Source organism: Priapulus caudatus, unplaced genomic scaffold (assembly GCF_000485595.1).
Source record: "Priapulus caudatus unplaced genomic scaffold, Priapulus_caudatus-5.0.1 Scaffold865, whole genome shotgun sequence".
NCBI lineage: Eukaryota > Metazoa > Priapulida > Priapulimorpha > Priapulimorphida > Priapulidae > Priapulus > Priapulus caudatus.
The window spans coordinates 81,602-93,589 of record NW_014577926.1 but is presented as its reverse complement, the minus strand read 5'-3'; the positions used below and the strand labels follow the sequence as shown (position 1 = coordinate 93,589).

The 11,988-nt window shown below is 40.2% G+C and overlaps 2 protein-coding genes across 2 annotated transcripts in view; one reads left to right on the top strand and one right to left on the bottom strand.

The window, feature by feature from the left end:
• LOC106814061 (exocyst complex component 3-like) overlaps positions 1-6,248 on the bottom strand; it is a 9,457-nt gene extending 3,209 nt beyond the window's left edge. The window contains exons 1-5 of the mRNA XM_014818330.1: positions 6,222-6,248; positions 4,226-4,357; positions 3,372-3,483; positions 2,124-2,320; positions 1,308-1,751 (exon numbers count right to left, since the gene is read on the bottom strand). Coding sequence (XP_014673816.1) covers positions 1,308-1,751; positions 2,124-2,320; positions 3,372-3,483; positions 4,226-4,357; positions 6,222-6,248 — 912 coding nt within the window. The remainder of the gene's footprint in view (positions 1-1,307; positions 1,752-2,123; positions 2,321-3,371; positions 3,484-4,225; positions 4,358-6,221) is intronic.
• Positions 6,249-6,571: 323 nt separating this feature from the next.
• LOC106814062 (protrudin-like) lies at positions 6,572-11,789 on the top strand (the record flags this gene model as incomplete). The annotated part of the gene is given in 9 exon segments (XM_014818332.1): positions 6,572-6,666; positions 8,151-8,397; positions 8,701-8,771; positions 9,195-9,372; positions 9,789-9,985; positions 10,329-10,501; positions 10,767-10,881; positions 11,159-11,304; positions 11,708-11,789. Coding segments are annotated over 8 exon segments (1,171 nt in total), but the record flags the coding sequence as incomplete, so codon positions are not given.
• Between the last annotated feature and the right edge of the window lie 199 nt (positions 11,790-11,988).

The window sequence follows — 11,988 nt, the reverse complement described above, 5'->3', positions numbered from 1 at the left end:
CACAGCGTCTTCACCACCTGAGATTTAGATTTTAGACTTTAGATTTAGATTTTTAAATTTATTTACGCTTTCAAAAATTTACATGGTTACATAGATGTCACGAAATTTTAAATAAATGCAGCGAGGGAGGGCGAATTGACTGTACAATCTTCAAGTCAGCCACTCCGCAATATAAAGTTAATTAAAGAAAATTAATCCATGAATAACGATTGATAATTACAAAATTATATGTGAGCGATGTATAAAAATAAATAAACTATAAATAAACTACATGCAAATAAACCTGAGTCTACATGAACCTGATGTCAGCAATACAAATAAACATATACAGGTCCCAAATATATATAGATGTTAACAAACAGAAGAAATAAAAAGAGCAAAGCATCCGTTAGAGGAGAGCGTCTTAAACAGGTGAACGCATCTTCACGACCTAGCGCATGCTCCGGCGGGGAGAAAGCATCCGTTAGGGCAGTATGTATAGTTATAGTTGGTCTATAGTCTATAGTTTAGGCTTCTCAAATTATTTCACTCTCGAGTCTTTATCACAAAATTTCACTCACCCGCGACTAGGGAGAGAGCATCCGTTAGCGGACTTGTCGGGGATTTCACGATCGTTGTTAGGAAGTACTTACGTTATCATAGTATCGATTATCATTATTATTGTATCAATTACTATTATATCGACCTAGCCGGCGTGAGAAAGCTTCCGTTAAGAGAGTGCATCTTAGACTGGTAAGTGGTTCACCCAAGAGTGAATGAAATTATTTTGGGTGAATAAAACTTACCAAAAACAAGGAAATTTAGTCGCAGGTAAATGAAATTTGGTGATAAATACCCGAGGGTGAATGACACTCAAATAGTTTAAGAAGCACTGTGTTAGAAGACTTGTCAGGGATTTCGCGATCGTTATTAGGAAGAATTTACGTTACTATTTGCAAAAATGCTGCTCTTCTCGTAAATCCCATGTACGCTTCTTTGCCCCAAATAAAGTGCTGCTAAAAAACTAAGTTGAGTGCTTGGTGCTTTTCCTCTGACGAAAATGTTTGCCTTCCTGTCCCACTAACTAGCAACGGTGACCTAACATGTCAAGAGACATTTACTTTGCTCTAAAAATTTGCAATTTGGCTCCTGAATGATTCACACTTGATATGAACTAAACCATGGATATATATTATTTATACATAATTATACACACGTACATGTAATAAATGTATATTACTAATATATATTTATATAAATAAATATATATATATATATATATACATATTTAAGGATAATCACGTTGACTCGCAAAACAACATGCATACCTGCAGGTCCTCCAGCAGCAGTTGTCGCGTCACCTCCAGATGGCGTACCAGCCACATCTTATGATCGCCGCGATTATCCATCTGATTCGCCTCCAGCTTCGTCGCGATGACTTCCTCGAGCACCGCAAAGCAGCGGTGGCGCCACCGCTTCGGGCGGCCCGGCGCGGCGAACGCGCTCTGGTGCTCGCGCTGCAGGTAGAACTCGTCTTTCATCTCCTCGCGTTCAACGATGCGCAGCGCGGTGACAAGAGTCGTCGGCTCCTTACGCACGTACGCAAGCGTGCGCGCGACCACCATCCACAGCTGCTTGCCAAGTTCATCGCTGAGCGTGTCCACGTCGGCGAAGTATTGCTTGATGAAGTTGCGGTCGGTCGGGCTGTCAACCTGCTGCTTGTGAAGCTCGTAGAGAAGACCGTTACGCGAGAACTCCAGGTCTCCGATCACCTAGTGTTGTAGGGGTGAAAAAATCAAATTGTACTATTAGATAAAATTGAACAAATAATTTATGATACATAACAGGGTGAGGAAATACATTGTTATAAATGGTATATACTATATATACATATACATACATATATGCATATATATATAATATATATATATACAATTAGTCACTAGTACTCGAACAATAACACACAATTTACAAAGCAACTGGTCTGGACTCAAGACTCTGAGCTGTCTTGCCATCATCAATCCAGTTCTCACAAAATTTTATTTTAGAGCGGTTTTTTATTATCAAAATTCCAATATTTTCACTAAAAGTAATTTAAATACAGAAACGGCGTTCCGCGCGTGCTGCCCCCTGCTGGCGCTGACCTTGTGAGCGAGGAGCAGGTTTCCGTCGTCGATGGCGGCGCGTGCGCGCTCCACGTTCTCCGGAACGTTGACGATGTGCTTCACATTGTCGACGGCTGCTGCGTACTGCGTGTGCTTGACGCTCTCCGTGCGCAGTTCCTCCAGCTCCCGCGAGAGGTGTGCGACGGACGTGTACGCGTCCTCAACCTGCTCCAACGCTGAGAAAAAAACAAGAGGTCACCCTACTCGCAGTGGTTCCCAATCTTTCCACCTCTAATGACCTCTATTTTTTAAATTAATTTTCCCATGGTTTTTGTAAAGGTCTATCTACTCAACAAGCCAATTTTATTAACTAACAACAAACTTGTTTTCCCACGGACTCCAGGTTTTTTAAATGTAAGTCTACTCAATAAGCCGATTTTATTAACTAGCAACAAACTCGTTTTACATTTACACATTACAGGTCACCCTAATGTGTGTCATCATGTGACACATGCAGTCTTCACGACAAACATTTTGAGCAATTTGCCCTTCGGCAAGTATTCGGGCAAGTAAAATATACATGCCCGAATAACATATATGCTAGTTGCCCATATATTTTGCAGGAATATTTTTAGAATATCGAGTAAAGAAGTGCACACCAGACAACTTCTAGATGCCGTTCATTTCTGGTGTTAACAAATTATTTGGTGATTTTAAATTAAAAACCTTAGGTTAATGGCCAGTTGTATTATAGTTAATGTGTTTTTAAAGCAGGAGCTCATCGGGCGAGTAAGCTTGTAATGTTTACATGGCTGCCGAGATTTCTACATGTCTATTATTATATATTTACTATAACTCTAGTTTTAAATTTAATATTGTAGCGATAGGTAACCACGTATGTACGCTACGTCGCTACCACTGGTTTAGTTCTATACAGCAATAATTTTGCTTTTGAAAGGCGAAATACAATAATATGTGAATTTGTGATGACTTCCACATGCTGACATGTGCACTAACACGACAACTAAAATACTTTGCCTGGATATTGTGTCACGTAATACATCTGTACCGGCACAGACACGAACTGTACATTACATATAATATTAAATATAATTATATAAAATTATATATATATATATATATATATTATTATTATATATTATTATATTATTATTATTTATTTTTATATATTTTATATTATATATTGTTTATTTATTTTTTCATTTTATTTATTAATGCGTAACACAGCCTATATAGAGTATTTTAGTGTGGCTCCAGTATCTATACCATTCCTGATGTCTTTCATGTCATGCAATGAAGTCTGCAGCTGACTGAGTCCTGTCCTGACACCATCAAGCTGTGACTGCATGGCAGTCTTCAACATGGCTTCCACCGATCCCTGATGGGGAAAAAAAGACAGATAGTCAAGATATTTAAGAATAGTTAAGATAGCATGCTGACTGCATATATCCTGTATGTCATGATGAGAAGTATATATGCAGTCGCTATGCAATCTGAATAGCTCTAGCTGAAGAAAGCACCTGCAAATGATTTACACCGATATTACTCAAAACCCGTACACAGATGCGAATAACGTTGTGCTCAGAGATAGGGACCAGTAGAGCAATCAATTAATCAATTCATCACTACTGCAATGCCAAAGATTGCGTCCATGTGTTTTGTGTACGAACGATGTCAGTTCAAGTGAACTGACATGGGGCACATAGAGCAAGCAACCCATCTTTGCATGTCCCAGCCAGTGTGGTAATTTATGTATGGCTCGGAGAAAGCATTGAAACGTCAGATATTTAGCCAAAACCATCAATTTGCCAAATTCAATTTCCATAAATATAGCTATCTGTGCCTCACAGGGCTACATGGCAGTTTTGTTAAACTCACCTTCTTTTGAGCAACACGACACTTGTACTGGTTTACGTCATGGTTTCCGGCATTATGTACCATACTTGTGGCGTGCACTCGCGTGCGCGCGTGCGTGCGTCTGCGTGTCATGCATACGTACCTTCTTCCGTGCGACGCGACGCTTGTACTGGTTTACGTGATGGTTTCCGGCATTATGTACCATACTTGTGGCGTGCACTCGCGTGCGCGCGTACGTGCGTCTGTGTGTCATGCATACGTACCTTCTTCCGTGCGACGCGACGCTTGTACTGGTCAACCTTCTCCAGCTGATCGGGTCGTTGCAGCATGTTGGCGACATGTTTTGCTGCTGTGGCTTTCGCCTCCGCTTCAAGCTTATCAATCTCCATCCAAATCTGAACAAATTTATGCACAACAGTAGGCATGTGCACAGAAATGCACGCAAAACAATCAGTAGCTCTAGAACTATATAGCCCTTTGCTCTGCCACAGGGCTATAGCACAAACTATATGTTGAAAATAGGCAACGACACTGCTCCCACAAGGAACGGCTCACAGAACGCAAAATGATCGGGCTTTTTAACACTTATTTATCTACATGGACCTCTTACCTATCTTTTTGAACACTTTTCACAAGTTTACACCATGCATATATTCACTTATTCCTCAAAGTCTTAGCACTATTTGCAAATTCCCTTCAAGTGCTCGTGTGCGTAGGTAACGTCATCTGAAATGTAGGCAAAACACGGGGGCAGCCCATTACTCACGGGGGTGAACTGGCACAAAGCACATGATAAACATGTTGCCGGGCAACCTTTTATCAACGCCAGTGCTATATACCCACACCCCGTGAGTAATTGGCTGCTCTCGTTTTTTTCTGTGATCCGTTCCTCGTGGGAGTAGAGGAAATAGTTTTGTTGCCCCTGTTCAACCTAGTTTGTGCTATATAGGCTATAGCCCTGTGGCAGACTGAGAGCGAAGGGCTATAGTTCTAGAGCTAAACATTCACCGGATCTGCGATTATAGGGACTGCATTTGTTACCGTCTGTAGTATTTCTAGCGTTCCAATGGCAGACTGGAAGTGCACATGCACCCACAAAACACTCAGCGGCGTCGAGCGAAATTCCTGACGTGTGCGAAATACATGATATAGGATGCGTATGCGCATGCGTGCCGACCCGACCAATCACAGCTCGTCTTTGTGTTACGATAGGTTGTGTACACTAATACACTTGAAGGTTTGTGTAAAATTTGGAGAAGCTGGTGGGGGAGAAGCTGATGAAGAAGGAGGAAGGGGAGAAGGTGGTGGAGAAGGAGGAGGGGAGAAGCTGTAAAAGAATTTGTAATGTTTATATTAGCTAGAGAGTTTAGAGTTGATAGGTAGAGATTGTAGTTGATATTCTTATTGATCAAAAACGACACGGAACGTCGTTGAAGAGAGCGTTCTTGGACATGCCTCTATGCTATGCGAGCTACGAGCTCAGAAAAAAATACAATGCGTCCAAGCGAACAATCAAGCGAACAATGTGAATTAAACAATCAAACTCTCGCATACGCATCTTATATCATTTATTTCGCAAGTCAGGAATTTCGAGCCACACTGGTAAGCGTCTCTGATTCAGTCAATCAGTGACTGCTCACTTGATGGCAATGACAATGTGCTGGTCGACTGCTCAATCTGTTGGGTGCTAACTGTTATGTTGGAGGTAGGCAGTGCCTCAATGCTGCCCTGTCATGCCACAGCACTGTGGCACAAGCACTGACGTAAAATGACGGTAAATAAACACGAAATGTATTTACTACCAAATTCCTGCTCCTCTGCAACACACAAGTCAAGTATACTGCCCCAGAGGCACTTGGAAGTTGGAGTGTGTCAATAAAATATAATGCTAAATAAATACGAAATCTATTTACTAACTATATATTTATGTGTCAGTGTGCAGCAGCTACTGAGCTAGCGTAGGCTCCAAGTGCCTGTGTACCGCACCTACGCCGCTGTGCAGTGACAAACATTTGAAACAACAACAATTTTAAGTTTTAATATAATCTTACTTAGTGACTGCTCGAGCATCGACTACTTTATTGATTCCTGGTTATTATTGTCATTTCTTCTGTTTGGTCGATTTCTCGCTCACAGGTTATTTGTAACTTGATTCCTTACGCAATCAAGTTTAGTTAGTGAAGTTTTGTTCTAACAAATTACCGATATTCAGTTGTTTATTCGCCAGGTTACAAATAGTATTCCGTCACGATCGGTTACCTGTAGTACTCCATTATGAATATACATAACCGGGCGAAACTCCTGACGGGTTGTTTCAACTTAGCACTGTATCCATGGTTGACTGGTTGTAAGCGACTGGTCTTAATTAATTATTTTTGCCAATGTATCTGAGTACAGAGTAGTGACTAGTAAGTAATATTTGTGCAATAAAATTTATTTGAATTTGGATTTAAATTTGAAAAACAACCGGACATGATAATATTAATAGTAATACAATAGGTAACGGGTCGTGACTATCGGTTTAATGTCACGTGGTAGCGACGACTAGATGGGTACCCTTTCTCTTTGTTAATTGCAAGAAAACAAAGTCACAGCATTGATAGTTCGTCTATAAATTTGGATCCAATATGGCAGCCTCAACAACAACTTCATTCTGTTATTTATACTAACATTTTGTCAATATTAAGGAAATATGCTATCACAGGTTTCAAATTATCAATTTCAATTTCAAATTATCAATTCTTTTTTCTTTCCTTATTTCTCTCACGCTCTCTCTTTCTCTGTCTTCCTTCCTAGCTATTCTATATTTGATTATTTCTCTCTCTGTTTTCCTCCCCTCTCTCTTTCACCGTTGGTCTCCCTCCCGGGTATTTATTCACAGGCTAATATAGCAATTTTCTGCAATATAGCACATTTGCTCTCATATATAAGAGCAGAAAATTGCTATATTAGCCTGTGGCTGTGACTATATTCCCCTCTCTCCCCGGGCTACTGCATAGGCACAGCCACAGCCTACAGCCTACAGCCCAGGCACTTGCCACTTGGAACGTCTCAATAATTTTTTTTAGCGCAAATACACTTTCCTACTGGTCAATATGGCGCCACCCGACTCCGAACTCCTTACCGCGCCCGTCAGTACCGTGTGTACTGGCGTATTGTATACGATACACCGATTGACAGTTCCGCGCCTGTGTTCTGTGCCAGTAGTTTCGCATCTCCGCGAGTGTCTGGATGTGCGAGTAAACTCTGCCATGTTGTTTATCTCGATGCGTTATCTGCCTTGCATACGCAGGTCGCTCACCTTTGTGTCGAAGAACAGTGCACGTACCAGGGAATAGAGCACCGATAATGGATGACCTGAGTGACATGACACTTGATACATTTAAATTATGGTCAATGCATGCTCTAAAAGTCTTTCTTAAGCCAATACGATCCGTTTGAGCAGCCCTTCACACTACACGTTAACGCCATTGTTCGCGCATTTTACTCGCAATTCTGGGACGGAAAATTCCTCCCGACCTTTGACCTTAGGCTTAGCGCATGCGCAGTGTTAAACTGTCAACTGGTGTATACAGCTATAACCCCCCTCCCCGCGCGCATACGCTATGGGCGGCAGGAAAGTGTATTAACTCTCATATCTCGCGAACGAGTTGGGTTATAATTCTAGAATTCTACATACATATAGACACATGTCTTATCTGTAATCTCTGTCAATATTTTGAGTTTATTGACGCACGATTAGTCTAATTAATTAGCAAATATATGCACGCGGGCTATATATATGCAAATATATCACGCACAGGCTAATATACGCACGGCTATAGCCGGTAGGAAAGTGTATTTGCGCCCTTGTGTGTTGCATAGACTTCGTAAATATATTTTGTGTTTATTTACCATCATTTTACTATTGAAACGTTCCAATGGTGCAGTCGGAGCATTGCTCGCAAGACGGCCCATGGCCATATGCCATATCCCCTTATGGCATGTGATATTGACATTTTCTCAAAGGGAAACCTCTACTGCGCAATCCGCGGTGTTGATCTACCGATTTCATCAACATCACTCTCCTCTTCTTCATGATACTGATAGGCCCTTGGACTTTGTGTTTTGGGGGCAGTATCTTACCGAATATTAATTTCACAAAAATTGTGCAGTATAATAATGAGGTAATGCGTTCATTTATTCCAGGTGCTGGCAATTGGATGGACTTGACTGTGTAACGAAGGATGTGTAGTTCAGAAACTGCTGTTACTGGAATGTCCTGCACATCATCAACAGCGTCTTCCAGCAATATGGCACAATCTAATAATATTAATAATAATAAAAATAATAATAGGATATTGAGTGTTCATGATTTCTTGTGGCATGTCAAGTTTTTCCTTGTCATGATTAAACCTATGGAGAGCATGATGACCAACATCTTTGACATCGTAAGGTTAGTTTATTATCAAAGTTTATCTTATCGCCTCATAATATTCTATTCAGTATGAAATTTACATCACAGTAATTATTATGTATACTATACAACCAAGTTGCGTTGGATTGTTACTATAGGTGGCAGCTGTGGTAGCAAGCAAAGGGTGGTGCAGGGGACTTTTGTAGTCAGTGAATCATTGCCATTTTGTAATGGGAATAGATGATGGTATGATATTTATAATTGTAATAGATTTATTATGGCAATTATCTAAAGTTCTTAATGTAATTCACAAAGGTCGTTGTTGTTGCAATATTATTTTAGGTGGAAGTCTTGGGTTGTCTCCAGCAGTGTTCTACTGGTAGCCAATATGACTGCATTGCTAGCAACAAGAGGTAATGTCAGTGTTATACTCTTCACATCTGCTAGAGGTCCTCACAAATTATTATTTTCTATGAATGTGTGAAATAGATGTTTGAGATTAAACACGTGTCCGGTCCTCTATGTAAAGTACGTTTCCGTGCTATTTATTTTTATGTGAGAGATATACAACGCTAACTAACACACTAAGCTATGTGCCCCCTATTGCTCTCAATCTCATAAACCCAGAGTCTACACACTACTTTCTTGAACGTATGCATACGATGTATATTGGTATAGGTATATGTTCATGAAGAAGCCCCATATTCATATATGAGCATGCTAATTAGAAAGTAAATTTTGTCAGTATTTTTGCCACCCTCATTGGAACATTTTTACCAGCTATGCTAATACACTAACACGTGTCTATACATCACTTGGTGTTTTCTTTGTTGCAGGCGATATATTCTTCCTGTTGTTTCTGGGTATGTCTGCACTGGCACTCCTAGGTTTCATCAACTTCAAGACTGGAATCTTTAAGAAGTACCTTCCCGATACAAGTCACATACAGGTGGTTGATGAAGAGAAAGACGGGGAAGGGATTCGCGACCCAATACTGGTGGAGTTTTGCTCCGTGTAAGCACAGCTAAAATATTTCACGAACTGGATGGAATCTCTGAATGGTCATAAATAAATGATGATAATTTAAATATGCTATCTAGGTTTAGTTGTAAATCACTTTTATATGAGTAATGAACCAATAAAGAGTCGGCCTAAGAAAACTTTCGCAAAATCATTGATATGCAATCCAGGTAGATGATGTGGACTTGAATAAGTTAAGTTCAAAGTTGTTTACTAACTGATCTCAACCAGTGGAAAATTATCGATCGGAAATCATGGCATTTCTACGGATGTCTAATACTTCTATTAATTTGTTCATCATCCGAGTTTTGGTGTTAATTTCATATACATGTGCTGTGCTATACTGCGTGTTTCAGTTGTGATATCTACTTCACGAAGCCATTTACATGGTTTCTGTCATCATTTTCCAGTCTGAAAAAGCTCGACGACGTCATAATTGAAACCAACGCTTGGATGGAGTTTATATTCCAAGTGTTGGATTGGACGAAGCCTAAACTATCACTGGCGTACTATGGGTCAGCAGTGTTGTTCCTATCAGCTACCATCTGGCTCCCTGACTGTGTTGTTGGCATGCTTGTCATCAACATTGTTATGTTTACTGGATTGGGTAACTTCTAATTACATTATTTTTAGTCTGACATCATTGCCGATGATAATAATATTATCTTTTTCTGAAATCTGTATGCTTGTTATTCTATCATACAAGGGTGTAGCATACTCAACTTTCTCAGTGTAAATTTTTTTTAATATGTAAAATATATGTGGTTGCTAAACTAATTGGCTGCCTGAACAGTTTAACAACTGACCATGCAACCAAATTCACGACACTGATTGTTGCCATATTCATAATTTGTATTTGCAGTAATTAATGATTGATTGATCATGTGAATTAATCTAAAATGGTTCCTCCCGTTTGAAAGTTTTCTCTCTATTTCGTCACCTAAATATAGGCGTAGAGATGCACTTGAGACCCAGCTGTCCCAAAGTAGACATTATGTGTGACAAGAATACTGGGAAGTGCAATGATGAGAATCTTGATAAGGAGGAAGCGGGCAAGCAGGACGTCGATGCGGAGAATTCAAGCGATGCACAGCTCACAGACACCGAGAAACTCATCGAAGAGGTGAGTTTGTAGGACAAAGCATCTTGTCGGGACAATATGATTGTTTCAGAATCCTATACTATCTTACTTTTGTTCCAATGTTAACATGATGGCATGAGTCACAAGTATGCATATATGTGCGTATACAAGAGAATGAGCAATCACATTTAATATGTAATTCATGTGCTGTTTATCTATTAGGTATCACGTTGGAAACTTTTCTTTATTAATCTAACCCGGGACAGAAGGGTCTTAAAGTGAGATCTACTGTTCTCGGTTCTCACAGTTGAATGAAGACATGGAAGAGGAAGCGGAGAAACTCATGGAGGCGGTGGCGACAGATAGTGGTGACACGACACTAGATACTTCTGCTGACCTCGTCCAGCCAGCAGATGTAGAACGTATGTGCTAAACCCATGCATTAAAACTGCTTCTAACCTACGTTTATGTGTATAGTACAGTTATAGCGATAAAGTTGTGTGCAAGGTTTACCACGCACACAGACGAATAATCTATCCAGCTACAATCTACATGCAAACCCACGTTAACAGGACACATCAATAGAATGGACACCTGTCTACAAAGCACACCTTTGCTATTTCCCTTAATAAGTCGCATTTAGATTCATGTTTGACGGTATTCGTCTGCTCGTAACTATAGCTGTTTGGTGTCGTCTAGAGCCAGAAGAGCCGAGTGTTGAGGCAAGTGGCAAGCAGACACTTGTACGCAGACTAGTTGAGCTGAGACAGCGGCACCGCCATCATGCAGCCAACCTTGGCAGCTGCACTAGCTGCAGCACTCCCTTCTCCATTATCAAACGCCGAGTAAGTATGTGACGTGAGAGATTTCATGAGTTCTTGGACACTTCAAAGTTTTTATCTGTAGTTAGCTGCTTCAGGTAAGGGTGGGGAATGTATATGTTTATTCTATAATGTAGTTCTTTTGAATCGAACTATTGACAAATATTAACATTTGACCACATTCTCACTGAAACCTTCAAAACGTTTATGTGCAATTGATTTTTAATCAATTGGTCTGCATCCGGTTGTTTAACATACCTATATAGCGGATGCATGCGATGCTTTTAAACAAGTACGATGGCAATTTCTGGCTCTAAACATTCATTCTCAATACATAAATACTGTACTGAGCACAAAAATATTGTACATTATTAATCATGCTAGGGAATATGAGTATGATGTTTTACATTTTATTTTTATCCTTTAGTATTACTGCCGGCATTGTGGAAATCATTTCTGCTCACGCTGCTGTTCCAACAAAGTTCCAAGATCTCTGTTTGGTGCAACTGGTATGTTTTGACTAGCTACGCATGTAGACTTATGTGCGTGAGTGTTTTCGTCATATGTTAACGTGATTATTCATAAGGATTTGGTACACATAAGAAAATAAACTCCCTCCTCTCCCCCTCTTTCTCCGTCCTCCCTTTCTCTCTCTCTCTCTCTCTATCTCTCTCTCTCTCTCTCTCTCTCTCTCTCTCTCTCTCTCTC